The following is a 24969-nucleotide window of genomic DNA, read 5'->3' on the forward strand; positions in this document are numbered from 1 at the left end:
AGCACTAACTGCTAGAAATTATACATGTGGTCACCGCATTAGAAAAATCTGCTGCTGAGGTAACCTTTGTCTGAACACAAGAAAATATCAATAAAATTGCCAGAAAGAGAACTAAAGCTCTGCCACAACCTTCCCACACACATACTAGGGAGGAATATTTAGATCTGATTGCTTTCCAAAGTAGTGTTGAAGCACGTCTTGGCCATAACTTGCTAGATTGCTGAGTTTTATTTTTCAGTGCAGACATTCCACACTGCCACAGCAACGGGTTTTAAATCCATGTTTAAAGTCCAACTCTTAATGCCTAAAAAATCTGATTATCAACTCAGATAAATCCCACTTTGCATTTAAAACATTTAAGCAGCCAAACAGTGACTTGACATGGCATGATCACAAATATATTCATAAAAAGTACAGAATTGAAATACAGAATATTTGCAAAATATTTACCTTTGTAAAATGAAAATAGCAGCAAATAAAAATCTAATCTTAAAAAAGCTTCAGCCACATTGCTATGTTTGGAAAAAGCCTCAAAGTTTGAAGCTAGTAAGAAGAGGACAACAGGAAGAGGCAGAGAGCAGCAACTGTTACTCTACAGGACCTGAGACTGAACAGTTACCATCTAACCTATGTTTGACTGAACATTGGCTAAGGAATTAACACTATTAAAAGCAGTGAACTGCTAGCATACTGTTACTAATTTCCTGTTTATTCAAAGTTACGGAAAAGCTTAAAACCTCCAGCTAGTAGTTAAATACAATTTCTATTTCTTATCTTAATAGAATAAATTGTCAACTTGAAAATACATGAAAATATTTTTTTCTATTACACAGTTGTGTTCAATGAGTAGAGAAAAATTCTCAAATAATTGAGAACAATGTCCCTGAAACTATCTGCAAGTGCTTCAATAAATCTAGCAACCATCTAGTGTTATTTCCCTTATCCAAAGCATTATAAAAATAATCCTGACCATGCTTCACACGTCATACTAGGTTTTCTCCTGACCTGAGCGGTTGAGGACATAAAAATGGGAGGCACGTTAGCCTTCAGAGAAAGTTTATCGCACCAAACAGAGCAGTGAGGTTAGAATAGTGATTATAAAGCTGGCTGGCTATAGAGGCCTGAATTTTTGCTATCGTCTAAGCTGATGCTACAGCTATTAAAAGGACAGTGTTCACAGAAAACGATAAGGAACTATCATTTAGTCGCTTCAAAAACTTCATCATGGTACTTACAATATGGTGAGGTCCCAGGAGGAATGGGTCGTGGTGCTGAGGTACGTAAGTGAGACCTGGCAACACTGGAGTGGGAAATCTAGTTATATTGAACTGGAAAAATGTGCAGATATTGCTGCTAGTCCAGTAGGTTGCATGACTTCAGCAGAGAAGGCCACATCAAACATCCAGTCAGCATTACCAATATCCCAGAAAGCTGACAGACAACAGAGGTAGTCTACCTCTGTGTAGAGCTTTCTGTAACAGGCAAGTCCTGTACAACTCCCCTATGGGCTCCAAGCATGGGACAGCAGTGGTCACTAGTTCTGTTCATCTTGAGGCCACGTTAAAACGCATCTAAATTCAAATGAATGACTTTTTTGCCTGTGGCATGATTTTCCCTGTGTGAGATACTGCCTCCAGAATTAACCCTTCCAGTTTTTCAGAATGAAGTAGATATTCCGCTTCACATTTTGATATTGTCTTTTAAAAAACAATCAAGAAGAGGAAGGAGAGAGATTAGGATAGGCAGGAGGCAGAACTGAGTAAGATCCTTGTAGATCCTTGGTCTCAAGGATTACAGAAAAAAGTTAGCAAAGGAGTGAAGGAAAAGGGAGGCTTTGTGACTCAATGATGGCCTTGTTTTCTGTCACAAGGTATGGTTAATAGTATACCACAGAGGAAATAAGCAAGGACTTTATGTACTGAAAGCCCTGCATCATCTCTGAGATATTTACAGAGTTACAAGAAGGCAAGTGGTTGAAGGCTTCCATCCAGAATAGAGTTTGCTTCTTTCTGAAGTTGCATAGTTTCACATTATTTTAATGAGTACAAAGCAGAGGCTTGTAAGTCTAAGGGAATGAAAAGTTTCATGAATCTTTGCAGCCTTTCCAATCCTCAATGGAAAAGTTCTAAAGGCTGCACCTTAACCTCTCTGGATATCCCAGTCTCCAAGGCTCTGAAGTTATATGCTGCTTAAAATAACTTCTTACGATACCCACAATCTCACTGATGTTCTCATTCTACAGACACTTCTCAAACAGTGACACCTTACCCTGCTCAGATATTCAGGTTGGCAAACCAGCACTTAATACTAGATATGGCTAAACACTAATTAGCAAGGAAAGGACAGAAATACTAGTAATGACTCCTACCATGTTACTTTAACCTGTAAAAGATAGTTAAGGCACTTTGAAAATGTACTGCAAATGTGCAGGTGAAAAACACACCATGCATTAGACTTAACATTTAACATACAATACACTAATGGTTCATGTCCTAGCAAAACTTTATTCTAATGAATCTCCATTTTAACAAAGGAGACACAGAAAATATGTTAATTTTAAAATGGACCAGCTAGCATTGCTTTATCAGTTACAGCTTCAAATACATCTATCCCAGTTAAGATATCTTGTTTGGAAGGTAAGTGATCCAGTTCTAGAGAACATTCTTTTTAGAAGTTATTTAGCACAGCACTATTTTTCTTTGTAGTGCTATTTTCTAATTATTCTCTCTCAGAAGTAAAGCATACATCAGGATACTGATTCAAACAGCTGTTATATCCATGCCACTTCTATATACACATGCTATAAACAGCAGATATATATAAATATGAAAATATATTTTATATTTAAATATAAAACTCAAAGAGGTTTATTTTCTATCACATCATGTGTTCTACAGTGTATGCCCTCGAAACAGGCTGTTTAATGAGGACCAATTCCTTTGAAAGCATTGTGAAATAACCACTTATTTTCAGTAGCCACCTTGACTAGTCAAGTCACATATAGCCAGGGGACATTTAGATATAGTGTTCAAGTACTAGTTCTCATAACATTAATAAACTACATTAATTTCTTCTGAATCGTTCAGGTACATGTATAAATGTTTGCACTAATGACATTAAACTTCTTTCTGCATAAAGCTTTCCATATATGGAAAATTAGGTTTCTGATCAAAAGAACAAGGGTTGAGATTTGATTTAGATGGTTTGCAGGGGTGAAAGAAGAGAGGGAGAAGGTAGGTGGAAGAAAGTTTGAGACAAAAGCAAAAATGTCTAAATAGCAAAATAATTTTCTGGAGCTCAGGAATTCCTTTTTTCTAGTCTGAACAACAGAGAGTCCAGATAGACTTGGCTGTAAAGAGGGCATGCTAAAAACTTTAAGATACATAAAACATTAAAAGCACTGTCCTTGAAAGTGTTATTTTTCTATAAGACTAAATCCATTTTTATGATAGTTTTGATTTAATTTTTTCTTTACCTCACTGCTCTGAAAGTTCAGTTTAAATGACATTTACCCTAACAATTCAAAACTGTCTATAATTTTGTCATGTACAATATAAAGTATTTTGATATGTTTCTAAATTTTTAATAGAATAAAATCAAGGTAAATATGTATGGCTTATTGAGATACACTGTACATTGTTAAAATTTTAGGATCATTTCTGAAGCTTTCATAAAAATATTTTAATTGTCTAATTGTTGAACAGTTATATGACCACTAAGATAGGTTTAGGAAGAAGAGTAGAATACTTTTCTCAGTTTTAGTTGAGAATTAAAAATCTACTAACAATGTGATTTTTCAGATTTTTGTAAAGCAGAAACCTAAGTTTAAGAGGTACATAACTGTTTTGCCAAATGCACTGTAAATGTCTTTATGGTAGTACATATAAGCTGAAGTTTTATTAATATGAAACAGTTCGAGTCTGAAAAGGTGACGAGAGATGTCCACATTTACCATAGATTGTGGGTGCAAGACTTAATTTGGTACTAATTAAAGAGATTCTGCTGAGTTCTAAAGTGATAGGATCATCCCTCCAAAATTATACACTTTATGCACAGTATGTCAACAGCTCGACTTACATATTCACCGTATGTCTCCTGTGCTGGAGGTGGTGGAAGGGGCCGGTAGCCTGCAGGCGGAGGTACTCCTCTTGCTCTAGGTGCTAGAAGTCCACGGCTACGACTGACTGGTCCTCTGCTGGGAGGCACTCCTCTGGGTGCTGGTGCCCCTCTGGGTACTCCTGCTGGTGGTGGAGGCACTCCTCCACGGCCCCTGTGAATATATGGATCACTTACCATTAAACACTACACCCTCGGCCTCCCTTTCAACAGCTCCCTCCCCCACATCACGACAATTTTGCTTTGCTACAGCCAGAAAAAGTCTAAAAGTTTAGTTTTGTCATTTTTCTGTACGCTTTAATCCAATTACACACATTATGCAATAAATGCAGAAAGATACAAACTAGACATGTGATTCAGTGATGAACTTCTTACTAGCTTGAGTCACTCGCATACACATAGACACCCAAACCAATCTGCTGGAATCAGTCAACTTCACTAGAATTTGACTTACAGTATGTGAAATCACAATCATAGAATAACAGGTTAATCTGAAGCTGTCAGGCTATATCGTACTCAAACCCTGCACAGAGGAATCAGTTGCAACTCCCTTCTGATCCTGTGTAAGCTCCTAAATGCAATCCAAAGATCACACCGCATGCAAGAGTGAGTGGGTCAGAAAAATTACATTTTCTTCTGGTTCTAAAGGAGAGATTTCCAGCTGTTGCAGGAAACATTCAGACAAGTAATAAGTGTGCAGGGTGATTACAGGATATAACCTGATGTTCTGTATGTATTCAAGGACAAGAAATAACAGTATATTTGTTTTTAAAGTTCTGAAAGAATGATAAGCATTAACTTGCATTCCATTACTTCAGACACTTAACATGGATGAAGAATCTGAGACCTAAACCTTTCTAAAATATTTGATCCATTTAGAGGTGGCATTCCTCCCCCCACCTCCCTATAGTAAAGGGAGAGACTTAAAGGTACAATCTGTGAGAAATTTGCATCATTTATCCTCTTTTAAACAGGATGTCTAAAATACTGCTAATAGATACCTCCTTTTTAAAGGAGATCATTTCACCCCATGGACTATAATTGAATTTAAATGACTGCTCTGTAGGCATATAGACTTGTTCTAAGGAAGTCACACCCTTATTGAATACTAACAGATACATAGAAGAAACTAAACAAGCACAAGCTCTACACTACCCTTCTACCTATCAAGCCATCATCTAATTAATCTCAAGTGTAGTAGTTGAGTGAAAATACTCTGTTCTGATTTCAGTAGAAATTTCCAACTTAAACAATATTATAAAGTAAGACCCAGATTTGGCCTTAAGATTTCCTATCCCATTTCAAATAAGTCATATAATTTCTCATTGGTAAACTTATCAGAAAAAATATAATCATTTTACCACAAATAATTAGTATTTGAAAAACTGCATCACTAAATGAAGAATGCAAAAACATAAATACTTGATACAATCAGGATAGATTTTATTAATTCTAATTACTGATCAAAACACAGTCACAAAGTATTTTAAACAAGCCTAGAGAGTAAGTGATTTAAAACTGTGCTTATTACTTGGTTTTGGCTAATCTGTAGAATGCCTCCTCAGGACAGGGTACCAGCTGCTTATTTGACTTCATTGTAGTGGGGGCAGGGGTGAGCAGTGAAGTTCCCAGACACAGCCTGCTGAAGTAATATAAAGAAATAGCAAATGTGACACTTTCCAAGTGAAGCCAAAGAAAGGGAAATGAACCTATTGGCATAGACAATAGTCAATACCAAGTAAAAAAAGAGGTCAGTAAAAAGACTCAAGAATCACTAGCCATAATCTTCATGGCATCCTTCAGACAGGGTGCAAGTGAAAGCAGCAGGAAGTGGGACATGCTGAAAAACATGGAAAAACACTTGAGGGAGGGGGAAAAAAGTACAGTTTTTTAGAGCCAGCATAAATTTATTCTTGAAGAGTAATTAGTACACCAGATCCATATTATGAGAAAGTCTTTTCTGCATTTCAAAAACAGTTAATAGGATTGGAGTGGTGATGGGTGGGAAATCATATTTCTCCTATATTAGGAGACCATTTCCATGCTTTTTTTAAGAGTTACTGTAGGAAGAATAAACAATCTGAGATGTATAGTTCTGTATTACACAACTCAGATGGTTACTGCACCAGTCTGGAGGAGACTAGAAAGGTGCAGAGATAGGAAACCCACTAACAGGAGAGTTCAATTACCACCATGCAGATTTGAGTCATATCAGGGTACAATGCTAAGAGCAAATTTTTAGGAACTGTAAATTGTTATTTCATTAAGCAGTTATCAGGGAACTAAAGAAGTTTGATTGACATGAACAATGAACAGAAACTGACTCAAAATATTGAGGAACCACTTGAATAGGAACATTTGCATACCTTTGCAAAAACAACAGATCAGTTCTGGTATTGCTTAATTTGAAAAAGGGCAGCCATATAGATTACATTTAAAAAGATTTTAAAAAGTAAAATGTATATACACAATATGGGAAGACATTTAGAGAAATCCCATGGGAAGTCAGAACAAATACACAACAATTATCAAAAAAGAAAAAGCTTGAGAAAGGGCACAAGGAGCTCAATAAGGCTACAACAGCAGGGTAGAGAGGAATTAAAAGAGGTATCACTTAGAAAAGCTGAACCCATCTCTAACCTCAAAGGACAAATGCTAATAGAACAAATGTAAAATACTCAGAAAAGCAAGTCAGAGGTAATTTAAAGAATTCGTAGAAAGCCCCAAAAAAGTCCTTTAAACATTCTGGAATCAGGAAACCTGCCAGAGTGAGGCCAAATCACCAGTGAAGAACAGTGAGATATGTATATATGTACGTATACATTAAGTTTTTTTGCTACACAATCAAGACAGACTGGACAAGGTTCTCATGGTAGAGCCTTTCCTTATGGGGAATGCATTGGATGGTGCCGCCAACTGTCTTAGCAACAAATTATAGAACAAAAGGAGCAAATAAATGTAATTGCACTATCTTCCTATAAACTACAACAGGGGTTCAGATGCCTAGCTCTTTAATCTCTAGCTGAATCCCAACCTGAATGTTAAGGAAAGGAAAAGAGCAAAAAAAATTCAAAGCAGCAAACTATAAGAGGGGACACTTGGTAGTTAATACACACACAAACACAAATTTATATATCCTAACTTTATACAAAGTAATAAGTTCGATGCTTTCACCACCTATAGAACATCTATAATTAAGAGTGGCCCAGTGGTCAGGATGGTAAAAAACAAATACAATTTCAGAAAATATAACAAGAGAACACAGAAAACTTTATTACCCAACTGTGTGTATTCATTTTCCTGTTTCCTAATTCGGAAAGAACATAGAACAACTGGAAATGCATCAGAAACTATGTCAAAGATGACCAACAGTATGGAACAGCTTACATATAAGGAACAATTAAGTAAATTAAGGCACTTCATACTACAAGTGACAACTGAGGCTTACATGATAGAATCCAATAGAAATATCAAAGGAATGGAGAAGGCTGAGGGGTGACCTCATCGCAGTCTATAACTTCCTCAAGGGGGGCAGTGGAGGGGGAGGTGCTGATCTCCTCTCTCTGGTGAGGAGTGATAGGACACAAGGAAATGGGATGAAGCTGCATCAGGGGAAGTTCAGGTTGGACATTAGGAAGAGGTTCTTCACTGAGAGGGTGGTCACGGAACAGGCTCCCCAGGGAAGTGGTCAGGGCACTGTCAGAGCCTGTCAGAGTTCAAGGAGCATCTCGACAATGCTCTTAGTCATATGGTTCAGTTTTAGGTAGTCCTGCGAGGAGCAGGGAGTTGGACTTGATGAGCCTTATGGGTCCCTTCCAACTTGAGATATTTTAAGGTACATAAGGAGTTATTCAGCAGTCATTTCCAATGTAAGAATCAGGGGATATCAACATGTACAGACAAAATATTAAACCAGATTGCCTTAAGGCCTGAGCCACTATGACTGCTCCTATGAATTGCAATCACTGAATGACAGAATGGTTGAGGTTTGAAGGGACTACCAGAGGTCATTTGATCCAATTTCCTGCTCAAGCAGCGCCACCTGGAACCACTTGCCCAGGACCATGTCCCATGGTTTTGAATGTCTCCAAGGATGGAGACTCCACAACCTCTCTGGGCAACTGCCAGTGTCCTGTCACTGGGTACCACCAAAAAAAGCCTCCCCTTCTCTAGGCTGAACAGTCCCAGCTCTCAGGCTTTCCTCACAGGTGCTCCATACCCTTCATCATCTTTGTGGCCCTTTGCTGAACTCTCTGCAGTATGTGCCCATGTCCCCCTTGTACTGGGGAGCCCAGAAATGGGGCCCAGCTCTCCAGGTGTGGTCTCACCAGTGATGAGCACAGGGGAAGGATCACCTCCCTTGGCTTGCAAGCACTAATGCAGCCCAGGTTACCATTAGCCTTCTTTGCAGCAAGTACACATTGCTGGCTCATGTTCAACCTGGTGTCCACCCAGGTCCTTTTCTGCTAAGTTGTCTTCCAGGTGGGTAGCCTCCAGCATATATTGGTGCACAGGGTTGTTCTGCCCCAAGTACAGGACTTTGCACTTCCCCTTGTTGAGCTTCACAGGGTTCCTGTCAGACCATTTCTCCAACCTGTTGATGTCCCTCTGGATGGCAGCACAACCCTCTGGCATATCACCCACTACTCCCAGTTCAGAGTCACCCGCAAACTTGCTGAGTGTACACTCTGCCCCATCATCCAGATCATTAATGAAGTTAAACAGGACTGGACTCAGTATTGACCCCTGGGGTACACTGCTTGTTATTAACCTCCAGTTGGACTTTGTACCACTGATCACCACCCTCTGGGCCTAGCCAGTCAGCCAAACCTCAATCCACCTGTCTCCTCATCCAGCCTATACATCAACAGTTTCTCTATGAGGATCTTATGGGAGACAGTCTTCCTGAAGTCACAGCAGACAACATCCACTGCTCTCCCCTTACTTACCAGGCCAGTCACTTCATCATAGAACGCTGTCATGTTGATCGAGTATGACTTCCCTTTTGTGAATCCATGTTTACTACTCCTGATGACCTTGTCATTTATGTGCCTGGAAATGATTTCCAGGATTAGTTGCTCCATCATCTTCCCAGGGACTGAGGTGAGGCTGACCAGCCTATAGTTCACCAGGTCCTCCTTGCCATTTTTGAAGGTTCAAGTGACATTTACTTTCCTCCAGTCCTCAAGAACCTCTCCTAATCTCCATGATTGTTCAAAGATTGTTGTTCAAAGATTGAGAGTGGCTTCACAATGACATCTGCCAGCTCCCTCAGCACTCATGGGTGCATCCTATCAGAGCCCATAGACTTATATATGTCCAGTTTGCTTAGCTGTTCTCTAACCTGATCCTCTTCCACCAATGGTATGCTTTCCCCCTCATCTTTGGGTCCTTGGATTTTAGAAGGCCCCTCTTACTAGTAAAGACTGAGCCCAAGAAGTCATTAGGTAGTCTTTTCCATGCCCTGTGTCACCAGGGCCCCTGCTCCCATTTAGCAGTAGGCCCACATTTTCACTGGTCTTCCTATCACTACTTAAGTATTCATAGAAGCAGTTCTTATTGACTTTGACATCCCTCACCACATCACTGATGACTCCTGTAAGTCATCTCTACTCACGTCTATGCAGCAGACATGTCTATCCATTAGGGGCAGAACCAATGGCCCTAGGGCCCTTTAGTCCCCACATATCTCTTACAATTCTTATCTTCCACCTATGTTTTAGCTAATCCTTCCACAGCTCTCAATTCTGATCCATTTTGCCTACTCTTGTTTTCCATTTCACTATTTTATAATTTACATATTTCTCCAGGTGTTTAAGGTTGAAGTGGTTTTATTTTACTTTAAGTAAAAGCTTCACTCACACATACTTGAACGTAACCCGCTACTACCATTAAGTTTAGTGAATGTGCTAATAGTCTTTCTTCCCTTTATACCTTGGACATAGTGTTGTGCAAATATACACAGCATATTAAAAAGCACTCCCAGTGGGTATCTAATAACTTTTCAGCTAGATTTCCTACGGAGTTTTTCCACATATTCCATGTTGTATTTACCATTTCTGATCCAATGACATTTTTCCTTTTGGAATCTTATTCTTTCCCTTTCCTGGGCTTTTCTTCTCCTAATCAACTACTTTTGAGGGGTATCCATCTGCTTCTTAGCTCTCTGAAGAAACTGCACAGAGGGTCTTTTCTTTACCCTTTTTCTTCTACAACTGTCTCACCTATAAATTCAAAAACCTTGGTGCATCTGCTAACATTTAGATTCATTCTTCTACTTACTCCATCCAAATCAAGACATCTCAGGCCTGTTCTACCACATTCACAGAGATATCTTACCATCAAATCAAATTCATTATGGCTCCTAGTCCCTTGAAGTCTTTCACTGCTTGCTTCTTTGACCAAGGACATCATCCTGCAGGCCAAATTTCAGCTGCCATCACCAATTCTCCTCTTTGCACACAGCTTATAGACTATTTTTTTTTCTTCATAAAAACACCTGAAATAGCCTTTCTTTCCAAACATGAAAAATTATTTGGCATGGAGACTTCAGGTGACATCAAAACTTTAAGACAATGAAGGGCTCCTCTCCCAAAATCAGATATTCTTTCATGTTAATTGAGGGTTTAGAATCTTGAAACTTCCTGGAGCATCCATGTTTAGATACCAAATTCCTGTTTATTTTAATTAAAATTATGGCACATTTGTTCAAATAACTATGAAACAGTCTTGAGCCACAACTTTGGTTCAAATACATAATTCATGATTTCACTACAAGCAGCACAACTACTGGAAATAACTTCCTTTTGATAAAGAAAACTGTACTATATTAACCCTCAATCAGAATGCTTCTGAATCTGAAATTTGATCAGTCTCCCTTGCGTGTTAGACCTCTTAATCCTTCCACCATTTCTTTGTTACAGAAGAAAGTATCATTGTTTCCACTTCTACAGGCCACAAAGCATTATCCCCAAACCTTGAAAGTTGTATGTTATCAAAACTCATTTGTCAGCCTCGACTACCTGCTTATATTCTGAAATACAAGAAGGGTGGTTTTGCCCTTATTTTCCCTCCTCATACCATGCTGTCATCTCATTCCCTTTCAGAAGTCTTTTGAATGTCCTCTTTACCCTAGTGCCCAAAAGAACATCTTTTACAGTACTGAGACTGCCAATATATCCAGGCTAGCAGTGTACACAAATAGGTACTGAACTCCCCCACATATCCATCTTCAAATTTTTTGTATACTTTGATTGTGTAAGTACTTTGAAACAAACTTCATGTGCCTTATTTTCAGGACACCTGAAATAAAAAGGTCCTTGCCTGTGACCCTCAGATTTATGATATTGCAAATACATGAGTACTGACGCATCACAGGAGACACTACTGTTTGGTTTTCTTTTTGCCACATTTGTAAGAAAAACTCTATTCTTCTGAATCTTACATCAGTATGCTATTCAGAATCTCATAGATTTCCTTGGATGAGGGAAACCCTGCTCCTTAAGTACTTAGTAACTTATTTTATTCTAAACAGACTGTCGTAGTTAAATAGACAGTACTTAAACATACTCAGTAAATCTTCTAGCCAGGCTATTATCATCACCTCCAGAAATGCTTTAAAAACACAGGGATCATCTATGTACTTCAGACCAGAGTCCTACTTTCAAAGAAATGTTTTACTGCCCTAAAACAGATTACTATGGCTATGTGAGAAAATCTAAAATACTTCTCCATTTCATCTTTATTATCAGTTTGGTTTTGATTTTCCTGAATTTATTAATCTGGCCATGATGAATGGCCAGTGAATGAAGTTAACCCTTCCCCATTAAATGCACAGATAATTTAGGTGATTAAATTACAAATAATTTTACTCCCATAGGTATGTAATAAACTTGTAGGCTCTGCAGTGAAAAAAGGTCTTTTTCAATTTGGGTGCCATGGACTAGAGATTAAATAAAGCAAATCCCAGTAACTCATTTAATATATTTTGTTTTCACTACACACTGAACGCTGTACCAGAAAAGTGGGGGGAAATAATCTAATTTAATTCATGTCACAGCATCCTTTGAAGATAGTGTCATGAAAACAATTTTTGTTGGATGCTGAATCTTCCTCCCATAAGTTTCATTTATACTCACAATGTAGTATATGAGAGGAAAAAATGACGAATAAAAAGCGAAGCACTTAATTTCTATAAAGTTATCATAAATACACAAGAGAATGAGAGAACAGGCCTTTCACAAAAGTGTTAAAATGTGCTAGTGTGATTTGTAAGTGCAGTATAGTAATTATAGAAGATAATTTTGATGTATAAAAACCTGAAAAGTGTACCTTACAATGTACAGTTAAAATATTACTTAAGCACTGCATTTTGTAATTATTCAAACAGCAAGCGATTTATCAAAGAGTTTAATGTGTGGAAAAACATTCTAAAGAAAACCTAGTATCACTAAGAACCACATTATACTATGTTGGACTCACAACATTTGTTCACAGGTAGTAACCTAATCCTTGACTGCCACTAAAATAGTACTTTACCAATTCATACAACTTAAATACATCCATAGAAAACTACTTAAACACTTCCTCTTTGACCTTTATTAGCAATAATTTTTGACATATCTACTTTATAGTAGTCCCATAATGTTTCTATGATTTGTTTCCAGCAAACTAAATTGTTGCCCTCATCCATAGCAGGATTAGTGTCCAGTCGCTACTCCCTTCCAGGTTCTCTAAGCAAGAGGTCTGCTTTCTTATCTTTTCATTTATCACTTTCTTCTCTCTAGTATTATACTGATTTTTATTTCAAGTTTCTCCTTTCACTGGATGACTGAGTTAGTAAAATTACTCTGATTATGGAATCACAACTAGAGTCAGTTCACAACTTTCCTTCACTTTGTTTTAGTGAAAGAACAAAAATTAAATGAGTTTTTATGATATGAAGATCCTTTTCAATATCTCCCCTCCAGAAGGGGAAGTGAATGTAAGAATAGCTTTAAAATAAAAATACTTGTGAAATTTAGGACCAGTTCCCTAACACTGTATTATTCAACAAAGAAACACTTGGAATTCAACAAAAAGTTATTCTTCAAAAAAGAAACCAGTTGACTGCAGACATGACAGGAATGACTTAAGTTTGATCTGATGACTAACAAAGAACAATTGGAAGTTTTGAACACATTACAGCACTGATCCACATCACTTCATATTACTTTTGACATAAGACAGCAAGTTCTAACCTACAATTTCTGTAACAGTTTTATTTGTCCCCTGATAGAGTGACAGTCATTCAACCATTAGGATCCCACCCATGTATACACTGAAATATGAATAAAAAGAATAAGTGGAAAAAGTAAAACAACCCACAAACTCACACAAACTTAAACCAGAATTTTGTTATTTCTTTAATTAGACTATTCTTACAGGTTGGCTTTATGAGAAATTACTTTCTCCTCCCCTCATCTTAGTGAAACCAAAATATCTGCTTTCAAATACAATTCCTCTCAATCTGGTCAGTGAACCCAACCAGGTCTCCCTTATTATGGCCTTTCAGTACTTAAGGGGGGGCTGCTTATAAGAAAGATAGAGAGACTTTCTACTGGGGCCTGTAGTCATAGGACAAGGGGCAATGGTTTTAAACTGAAAGAGGGTAGATTTAAATTGGACATAAGGAAGAAATTCTTCACGATGAGGGTGGTGAGATACTGGAACAGGTTGCCCAGAGAAGCTGTGGATGCCCCATCTATGATTTTAACAGCGATTTCTAGCTATAAGTGACATGAATTGGTTCCCCCCCCACCCCAAGGTAGCAAGGAAGATTTATCCATATTCTTAGACTTACTAGTATCATCCTCTAGAATTTCACTTTTCCAATATATTAGTTTGAGTCAGAATTGAGTGATCCTTAAATCTTATTTTTATTCTTAAAATAGGAATGTGAAGTTTTAGAGAGAAGAAATGCAACTTTATTTGCAAAAATGTCCTTAGAGGTGTACATTATGTATGTTAACACATGTTTCTTTGCAGTCTTCAGTTAATTAGAAGTCTCAATTCACATTTCAGTAGTACTATCATTTATATTGCACTGATTCAGGATGGGAATCCAAATGCATTAAAGAAAAAATGATTCCAGAAGACGTACATCTTCTAGCTATTCACTATAACAGTATCACATTAAACATCATGGATTCTCTAAGCTTGCTAGCACAATAAATTTAAAAGTAACTTGTATGATCCTTCATTTTATATAGTCACCTCCAAAAAACCATTTAAGAACAATGTCAGTTTACAATAAAAACAAAGGAATGAAAACCAGACTTTCACCAGGGAAAGATTTTCATGTCTTTCTTTTGTTGCACTGAACAGGCAGGTACTACCTAAAGAGTTTAAATGTTTAGCATAAACGTCACAGAAAATAGAAGCGTTGTAATTGCATCTGAAGGTCATCTTCAACAGTATTAGGATGAAGGAAAAAATGGGGGCAAGAGGGCAGAAGGAAGCAGCTATACGCCCAAGATCAATGATAAGAAAAGCATATTCTTAAAGGCAAAGCTCAAAACACACACAATCCTTCCACAGCAAATTCCATCCACTCACCCCCAAAATCTTACTTGGCTCTAGAGTCAAAAAATTCAGTCAAGAAAATCCTGAACAAGCCAGAAATAGCAGAATAAAAAAATTACCAAATGACAACCATTAGGAAATTACTTACCATATACGGGAATACCTGTGCACAAGCTAGAATTTTGTATGCAAGCATAACAAATGTATTGTTTTCTACAAAGTAAAATTTTGGTATGGAGCTAAACATACACATAACAAGTCTTCATAAAAGAAGGCACTTGATAAGATGCATTATCTCCAGTTTCAACATGTCTGATAAGGAGTAAAAGAAGGCATAAATTAGTACTTTGGTTTTTTAAGTGAAACTATTCAGGAATAAAAGGCTTAAAAAATTGGGAACTTAAACACACTCTGTTATTGCATCCTCACAGAATGTTTCAGGTATCAAGGTTGATACCTTAAAAACATTCTACAGATTATAAAGAGAGGTTAGGATCGAGGTTTTAGACATCATTTTACAAGTCTTCTCAAGCTTTGCTTCAACCTCTCCTAGATCCCAGGGATGCTTGCTATCAAAACTGTTTTATTTAACACTAAGACAAAGCCTTTAACAAAGCTTTCATTCAACAAAAGTATTACTCACTGAAATCAGTTGGTGCTAAAAAAGAATCAGAGCATTGCAACTGAGTTTGAGATCTTTAACACAATGGCTGTAGTATCTCAGTAGCAATGCCATTAAATTTCACTCAAGGAATCTTTTATGCTAACAGAGCACTTCAATTTGAGGTGAAAAAGTCTTGGAGTTTAAGACAAGCCTTAAAGTAAGGTCAAGTCAAGTCAAACAAGCCAACAACATTTCAGTTTTCTTTAGAACACATAAAAAAGGAGATAAATACAATTTTTAGCATCATCTCCAAATCAAATACTAATAACATTTAAATTTACCCTGAAGACACTTCAATAGTTGTATGCCAATAGGATGAACTAAAGGATTTTGTGAGCTACCTAACAGCATATACGTCTTGTATAAAATGCAGGTTTGAAAAAATAATTTACCAAAATCCGGAGGATGGAACTAGTGACGTTAGAAATTCAGGACTATGAAAAGTTAATTATGCATGCATGTGCTAGATACCAGTAGTGGAAATTAGGTATTAGTGATAAGATCAGACCAAACCATAACTAACTTCTGTATCAAACACTAGCTTAAGGACATACGAAAAAGGAAAACATGAAATAGAACTGTGGGTGTCTCTGTACTAAGCATCTGTAGCAGAGCTGTTACAGGCATTTATGGGAAAGAATTAGCAAAAAACAATCTCCAAAAATGAAATGAGATCTCTAATTTGCAAGCACTTACTTTCGTATGGCTGATTACAGTGCTAAAGAAGTGAACCTTGGTATATAATTACCACTACTCTGAACATCAAAATCAAGAAAAGAAGCAGAATAGATATATTACACAATATAAGAACAAAAATTTGTTGATTTAGAGAAAATAATTATATTCTTACAGGACACAACCAACAGTCAGTGTAAATTCTCTAAATTAAGATTCATTCTGCATTGCATTTGCAATTATTATTACAGGATACATGTAACTAAACAGATCTGTATAAATGGAATAATTCCTCAGTGCTTTTTCTTCTAACATGCTTAATCTGAGTTAAAACACTTCAGAATATTATTTTGAAATTCTTCTTAAAAACTGAAACGTAAGTTTCAAGCTTGCATTAATAAGCACCATAGCCACAACTGAAGGAAAATAGTTCACCATAGAAAACAGTTACACTCAGCTGCTGCAATCTCTCTGTACTGTTACAGAAACAGTTATGCACTTTATTTAGTTTGTTTTCACACTTCAGGACTCAAAGGAGTTGAAGCTGTCATCTCAGTACTGCAAGGAAGATAGGGGATGCTAGAGTAAAAATAAAACACCTCCTGTGTCAAAGAAAAATAAAGCAAAAGAAGCAGTAGACTTGCCTATTCCTGAATCAAACAAAAGCCTTTTTTTTTTTATGAAATAAGTGCCACTCAGATGAAACTAAATCCAAATTCTACCTCCAAAGCACTTCTATAACATTTTATTCACGACTACGAAAACTTGGTAATGCTATAAAAAAGGAATACGTATATTCCATAAGTTAGAGAAATCGCTGAAATTCATATGTCAATTAGGCAAGACAGATTTACCAGTTTTTCAAAGCCATGAGCTCCACAGGGCCAATACACAGACCCTACATGCACCTAAGGAGCAAATGAAAGTCAGAAGTCAAGCAGGTGCTCACACAGTAAGATGGAACATCTTGTATGACGTACATTGTTTTTTAACATAGGTGTCTTCAAGTTTCATAAGACAAATTTCAGCACCATTGTTAATTCAGTCTAAACTAATTAGACTATCTTCAATGAATCAAGACTGTTTCCCTTATCTTTTGCTCATATTTTCAGAGTCCTTCATGAATTTTACTGTTGTACTCGGGGGTGGTGGGGGGGGGAGGTGTTTGAAGGGAGAAGCTTAAAATACATTCAAATGAAATTCCACTGCAGCTGAGATACTTACCTGGCCAAAGCAGGAACTGGTACTCCTCTTGCTCGAATAGATGGTTTTCCACGAACTACTGGAACTTCTGCATTTTCTGAACCACCATTTAAATATGTTAATTCTTGAAGCTGTGCCTGTCTGATTTCATCATTGTAGTCCTAAAACAGGGGGGCAGAGTGAGAAAAAACCAAACTGTTCAACCACCAAGTTAGTATCAGCAAACACTGATCCTGAAAGTTTCCTTTAAAAAAGTTGAACATCCCACTGAAAAAGTTTAATATGCAGAATACTACTACAGGCATATTATTCAGACAAAAATTTCTAAAAGAGTTCTACATATTAACTACAATTTTTGGTCAGGAATGGTTTTCTTTCCCATTGCATAGTACCTCCATGTAGCATTACCACTTAAAATGCCAATGTTAAAATGCTGCAGATAGAGGGAAAAATAACAACAAAAAAATCAAGGTCCCATATTCTGAGCTGAGATCTGGTTTGTAGTTCCAGCTGTAGAATGACAGTGTGTTCAAAGCAGGAAAAATCCCATTGCCTGGGGTTGCAAAGCAGTAAAGAATAAACACACTGTTGAGAACAGCGCCTCACAAAGAAGGAATAGGTTATAGATATCTACACTTTTAAAACCAGGAGTTAAAGAAAGAATAAACAAGGAAATTCATTCTATACACACATGCACTATTATCTAATAAAAAGAGCTCCAAAAATTTCGATTTTACAATATGCAACAGTAAACAAGCTGAAGACACGTGGCTTGTTTCTTATTGTGCACAAATCTTCTCTCAAGGTCTATCAAAAAGAAAGCTGAAGTTATTTACATGGAATTAATACGGTACTTCTAAAATACACAAGAGTCTTTTCAGGGACCTTTAGTCAACCTCCAAAACTAGCACATCACACAGGAATAAAACAGATACAGCAATGAACTCTTGAGCTATACATATTTTTCTATCATTTTTCCTTCACTTAAAGGGAGCCAAAGAATGCACCTGTAAAGGTGAATCAGAAAAATAAATATTTTACTCAACATGTATACGTACAAAGTAAGTATCAAAATATTAATAGGTCCTCTAATAAGAATGAAGTGATACTTCTGATATAACAGCTCTTATCTTCTGCAAAGCCTCCCATTTCAAAGAAGGAAGGTTTGTAAAATGGGAGGTATTTGAACAATTCAATTACAAAACAAAGGATCTGCATCTTTTACTGGAAATCTGAGTATTACATTTATGCACTAGGCAGGTACCAAAAGACTGACGGGTAGCCTTGCATCAGACAACTCTGAAACATAACTCTGCTTTGAAAGGAGGTTAAAACTTTGTGAATTCAAAGATCTCAATTATCCTTGAAACATTCTGCTTCCGCTAGGCTTCCACAAACAGAATAAGAGAGTTTTCCTTTACATGACATTTCTGAAGATAGTGTTTAAAAAAAATGGCACTACAAAGGCATTTTGTCCAAACTGTCTTGAATAGGCTCTGAAATTTAACTCACAACTGCCCATCTGAGATCATCCTCTACTTAGCAGCAGAAATCGACCAGCAAACAAGATGAAGAGAAAAGTCTGGAAGACTGAATCAACTGTTTCAAACTGTGTAATTGAAGCTTCTGAGAAACAGATTTCATTATAAAACAGCTTGGACCCAATACACAGCCAAACGATCACAGGGAGAAGAATAGAAACAGGCAATTGAATACTATCCTGGCCAACTACTGTACAGAACCCCACTTTATATTTGTGCTTTGTTGCTTGACCAGAACTGGCTACAAATGCAGAATGCAAAATTCAGTGCAAGGAATGGAACTTCAGTCTTGAAACAAAATGCTAGTGAATTGTTAAAACTGTACCACAAACAAAATACTTAGGTCTCAAAGTTCTGACAGCATATATCAGACATGCCCTCTAACTTCTCCACGAGACATCCTCCTCAGAATTGGGCTCTAGAAAAATACCTTTGATCATCATTTGATACCAATATCATTTGATTTCTTAGAGACATGCTTAGGTTGCCACTGTACATGTTGGGTCCATTTTCTTCCTAAACATTTCTCATTTTCCTGTGGCACACTACTAGACATACCAGCAGCCTTAGTCATAGACAACGACTCCACTGCACAAAGGCACAGAAGAGAAGATATGGTCCTTATCACATATGCCAGAGGCAGCAGGAGGATACAGAGTGAAGGGGCAGTACAAGGAAGCCGTCATAAGCAGCGGTGTTAATCCTCTGAAATGGATTCTTCAATTAAAAATAAGAGACAGTCAATTTATGAGTACCCACTGCTGGAAAACAGCACATTTCAAGTCAAATTGAGGAGACAATCTCTTCCTCAGCTAGAACACAAGGTGGACATGGAAACCCTTTAGATTGCACTCCTCCCCTGCACAGTTTAGGCAGCGGCAACACTCAAATTTCAGTCAAATGCTGCTGATTAATTTCCAGTGAACAGAGGTACTCTCATTTTAGGAATATTGCCCATCCTGACTTTGACAACAGTCTTCTCTGAACATGGAGGATGTTTTCTTCCATGGGAATGACTACATCATCAAGATACATGCAGGACATTTTCTCCCTACGCATAATTACTTACATGACCCAACTAAGCATCATTCTTTTAGATGTTATCTGCGATTTTCACCCAGCCCTGATCGACACACCAACAGCAGCTCTCCTAGCGATCATCTCTAACTTAAGACTTTATTCCAATTATCATTCAAATTATTAGTAAAAAGATTTTTCATTTAATATTAGGACAGATCCCTGCAAAACCCTATGCAGTTTTGCAAGGCAGCCCAGCAGATCGTTATCCTGGCATTGAGCAATAGTTATCAGGTTTTCCAGCCACCTTTATACACACCCCCCCCCCCCCTTACAGTTATTTGCCAGCTCTTAAGGAAAAGTGTGTGAGTTTCCAAAGCCCACCACCTCTTCCAAATACCACTAAATACTATTTCATCACCACACCTTACAAACTGAACATGCAGGAGGCAAGGCAGACTACAGGAAAAACTTGTAAATTCTGCTCACATTGTAAACTGACTGCTACAGGTTGTTCTCTCAAAGGTATTTCTACCCTTTGGTTTAAAGACAAGGAAAACAACTAACTTGGGTAACCAACAGCAAAGCATAATTAATGCTGTAGCTGTCAAAAGAAGAATGACTGCCACTGCTCAAAATTAAGCCAAATAGACTAAGAAAAGTCCTATTAGCCAAAACTGCAGTTATCATGGTATAATACAGGACCCAAGGGGAGGTGAAGGTGGAAGTACCTGGCTTTTTGTCCTAACTGACAGAAGTAATTCTGGGATAAATATCAAGCACAACACCCACCAATCTAACAGTCGAATAGACTGCTGACCAGAGGGTCTGGCCAGAACAAAGGGACTGGCCAACTTACAGGAGGACAAAAAAATATACTTGAAGTCAGAAGCCACAATTCTACCTGCAGAAGACAGGTGAGAGTCAAGGCATCATGATAAGCACAGCCAAAAAAAACTTGAGTCAGAAGGTTTTATGTCTTGGTTTGAGTTATACCAATAGTTTAAAGGAAAGTACACCACTGCAGCTGCTTGAGGCTGAACTTCAATGCAAAGGTGCTTGTTCATGGATCTAAAAAGATCTGAGAAGAGAGGCTAAGGCATTTTTGCTATAGTCAGCTACTACAAGGATATTTTGTATCCTACATTCTAGCACCAATTGTGATTGTATATTCAGGCCTGATCTGAAAACTGAACAATGGCCATATTCGTAAATTAGGATCAGCATCTAAAGTTGTTGGAAGGTATGGTTAGCTTACATTGTAAGAACACAAATTAAGATCATAATCATATATACTGATAGCAGGACTTCCTACTTGAAATAAAACTGATAATTTGCTAAGAAAGCCACAACAGACCTTATAGAAAATAAAAATCAAGTTGCATTTGGCAGCAGTTAACCAAATAGTAGTTTTGGAGAGGACAAAGTGGCTCCTTATTGCATCCTGGAGTGGCTGCTGCAAGGGGGGCAGGGAAGCAGAAAAGATTAAGGCATTTAGAACCATTCTGATAAGATTACATTTGAAAAGCCAAAGGGAAATTAAGACCATGTTGGCTTGATCCCATAGTTCAGAAAGATTATGCAGCATCAGTTCAGCTCAGTACAATAAAGATGCAGTGATCAAAAATTGAGATGGAAAAGTGTACAACTAATGAATGGAATTGCTCATTATCAGTCTGTAATTCTACTGGCTTAACAGCAGTAATGACGAGGTTTTGATAAGCTTACTTCATTTATTTTGACATTAGGTGAATCAAGTTCAATGAAGAAAAATAAGATCTCTGATGAAGGGGGCAGGGGAATCATATATCCTTACTTCCAGTGCAGGCAAAAAGCACTTATCAAATGGAGCATATTTTAATCTAAAGAGAAAACAGCTGTTTGCTCACTAGAATAGCCAAGAACTTAATTCTCCCTTATCTCTTCACACAATCAAATCATGAATCATGTAAATACAGTAACCTTCGACATTATGACAGCCCAACATTCCTTACAATTATTCTGTTGAATATCCTCTACCTAATCAGTTAGGATGTTTGAACAGTAGTATGTTTATTTACCTCTATATACATCAAGACAAAAGCCATTTGGAACCTGCAGACAGAGTTATGATGTGGTGCTTGCTTCTTTATAATAGAACATAATGCTCAGGACATTTGGGAGGGGGGGTTAACTGTCTTAAGGTGCATCCACAGTGTGTTATTTCACATCAGGATGCCTCCTGATGATCCTTACTTACCATGCTTTGGTTCGTGTCATGGAATAGTATTGGGGCATATAAACTAGTTTTCATTCAGATAAAAACAAGCCAGAAGAAACACTCAAGGAGCACACAATTAACTCCAGTCACCTGGGGACTTGGTTTCATGGATCTAGAGTTAGCACAAACTAAAATCCCCAAAATCCATATGGTAGTATTGTCAGGTCATCAAAACTAGCTGCTTCACCCTAGAGTACAGCTGGCAGTTCTACTCCAAACAGGCTGTAGCAGCCATACAACAGGCATCCCCAACTGGTCCTGAACACAGCGACGCTGACTATACTCCTAAACATTTACATGCTGCTGTCACTCAGATACACACCTTAGTGAAGTTTCCTTAGCTAGGTCTCCCACATTTCCCAGATCTGACACCAGTCAAGAATAACACTTGGATAACATTTTCAGCAGTAAAAATAAGCAGAAATCAATGCACCTTGAGGATGCTTTACTCTCTATATTGAATCATTTGATAACCAATAAAAATAGAAGAACATTCACTGAAGAGCTAATACAGTTAGGAACTTCACATACAGGAAGACCACCTCAAATGGTCTTAAGAGAGCTTGGACTGTTCCAAGCAGTTTAATCTTGCAAAACAATCAAGGTTGGTCCTTACATGAGAAGCAAATAAAGAAATCTATCATTGGAAACCCTGCAACATCAGTGCCTATACATATCCCAAGCCTACTGTACAAACTTATACTGGAAATCACATCTCATTTTATACATCCATACATCGCAAGTTGAAGAATACACCAGAAGACAAATATAATCCATGTATCACTAGCTTTGTGAGAAAAATAAAGCTACAAGATAAAATTTTATTGATTCTCAACACTGAACACTAAACCAGGATTATGGGCGGGAGCAATACTACAGTTTCAAATTTATTCTTAAACAGAACCTTATGCTGATACTTCAGGTGTACCAAGAACAAACCAAGAACCTTAAGCAAAGTTATTTTTCCATATTTTATAGCTTTTTACAATTATTTGTAAACTTCAATACTTTGCACATGACCAGTTAAGCAAGAATAAGTTGCTTTTTTACTATAGGTCATATCATGAGGTGAGAGTTTATGTGGACAGTTATGCATTCACCCAATAACTGCCTATACCAGAAGAGTATTTGTAAACATCACCACCTCTTTCACAGTTGAAGGAAATTAAGCAACATGACCTGACCAATATCATACAGCAAGTTAGTTTTAGAGAAAATTTCTCACTCAAGACTACCAGAATTCTTAAGAAAAAAATTAAAATACTAACAGGGATGAGGAACTTCTTGATTTCTTCCAATGCATGTCCCATTCTGGCATATGCTTCTGCCGGTGGAGCAAATACTTCAATTAAAACATGCAGGTCATCATTTAGGTGGAAGTACTTTGCCTCTCCACTTTTTCTCAACTCTTCCTCCTAGGAGATAAGAAAGAAGTTGTTTTTTCCCACCTTCTTATTTTAAACATATTATAATGCAAGTGTTAAAGTTCAGAGGCATTTGCACGTACTGTTTACTCATGTTCAGATGTCAATAACTAAAAAGTATAAAATTACATATTTTTCTGATACACTTCAAACCAATCACATTGCTAAAATATCAGAATAGTATCAGTTTGCTTATCAACACTAAGTGACTAGTAACACACAAAATAGGACCCATCAGCTTCTGCTCACATACAGAAACTGTAGCACAAGGTTTTCCCAAGTGCACCAGTTTCACATAGAAGACACTGAGAAACATAAGTGAACTTGAAGCCTCTTTTCTCCAAAGTCTTTAGAAACAGGTTTGATCTAATACTCCATAAGAGCAAGATTCTTTTACCAATATTATTTCAATCTCTTCTTAGTATTATTGCACAGCTCATACTTCTTATTTATTTTCTGTTCTCACTGAGATTTCTACCCCATGAGTATATTCTTCACAGAACTGTGTTACTTGGACATGAAACTAACAGTTAAGCATATGAGATGAGAGGAGGACATTAGAGGGAAAAAAAAAGAAGAGTTCACTAGCTATTTCAGAACAGAGTTTATTTCTTTTATTCCGCTTCACCCAACCCACTTCAACATGACTGAAAAACTGATTTCAATGTAGTGGAACAGAGCTCGATTCTCTCAAATACTTGCATTCACATGCAAAATGTTCACAGACCTAAAGGACGTTTGTTAGTCTCAGATAGGCTCCCTGCCCCACCATGTGTGTTTGTGACTCGTGCATTCCAAGAGACTAAGACACCATTAAAAATAATTTCATTGTATTACCAGATAACATCATATCAAATTCTTAGCAGTTATGCTATCTAAAAACCAAAGCCCTAAGAATTATTCCCTGCTGCTTATTGTATTTAGCAAGCAGGTAAGATCCTTTAGTAATCCTTTAGATTACTAAAATTATATAGTTTCAATGATAGTTGAAATCTCCCACACACACACTCCTTAATTATGGTTGACATTTATAAATGACAACCCATTTCTGCTTCTCATAAATAACATTCTTGTCAGACTTTGTGTTTGACTGTGGGGATGTTTTAAAAAAATCAACAGAATCTAGTTAACTGTCAAGAGCATCCACCGCAAGATTATTAAGAGGCCAGAGTCAGCAGGATTAGACACTGTCAGCAAAACTATTTTCTTGTCAATACAAATAACAGACCTTAGAAATAGGAAGTAAACTAATATAAACATTATACCTCAAACATTTAGTTTTAATAGGAACTGTTTCTCACTTAAATACTTAAGGACAGTTATTCAAGACATATGAACCATTATCTGGCACTGGAAGCTAGATGTTTTCATCAGTGGAGTTCCCCATATACTTCATTTTTTAGTATATACATGCTATCAAGCATCCCCTGTCCCTTTTTTTAAAGGGGAGAAAAAAATCACTGTGCAGTTACATGTACAGAGAATTGAGAATTATGAAAATTCACT

At 37.2% G+C, this 24969-nt stretch overlaps 1 protein-coding gene across 1 annotated transcript in view; it reads right to left on the reverse strand.

The window, feature by feature from the left end:
* LOC104080402 (KH domain-containing, RNA-binding, signal transduction-associated protein 3-like) overlaps positions 1 to 24969 on the reverse strand; it is a gene marked incomplete at its 5' end in the record, with an annotated part of 56203 nt that overhangs the window by 25675 nt on the left and 5559 nt on the right. Inside the window, 4 exons of the mRNA XM_009582783.1 lie at positions 4078 to 4270; positions 5648 to 5755; positions 17243 to 17382; positions 23308 to 23454. Of these exons, the coding sequence (XP_009581078.1) occupies positions 4078 to 4270; positions 5648 to 5755; positions 17243 to 17382; positions 23308 to 23454 (588 nt within the window). The remainder of the gene's footprint in view (positions 1 to 4077; positions 4271 to 5647; positions 5756 to 17242; positions 17383 to 23307; positions 23455 to 24969) is intronic.

This window comes from Fulmarus glacialis, unplaced genomic scaffold (assembly GCF_000690835.1).
Source record: "Fulmarus glacialis isolate BGI_N327 unplaced genomic scaffold, ASM69083v1 scaffold5718, whole genome shotgun sequence".
In the NCBI taxonomy this organism is placed as follows: domain Eukaryota; kingdom Metazoa; phylum Chordata; class Aves; order Procellariiformes; family Procellariidae; genus Fulmarus; species Fulmarus glacialis.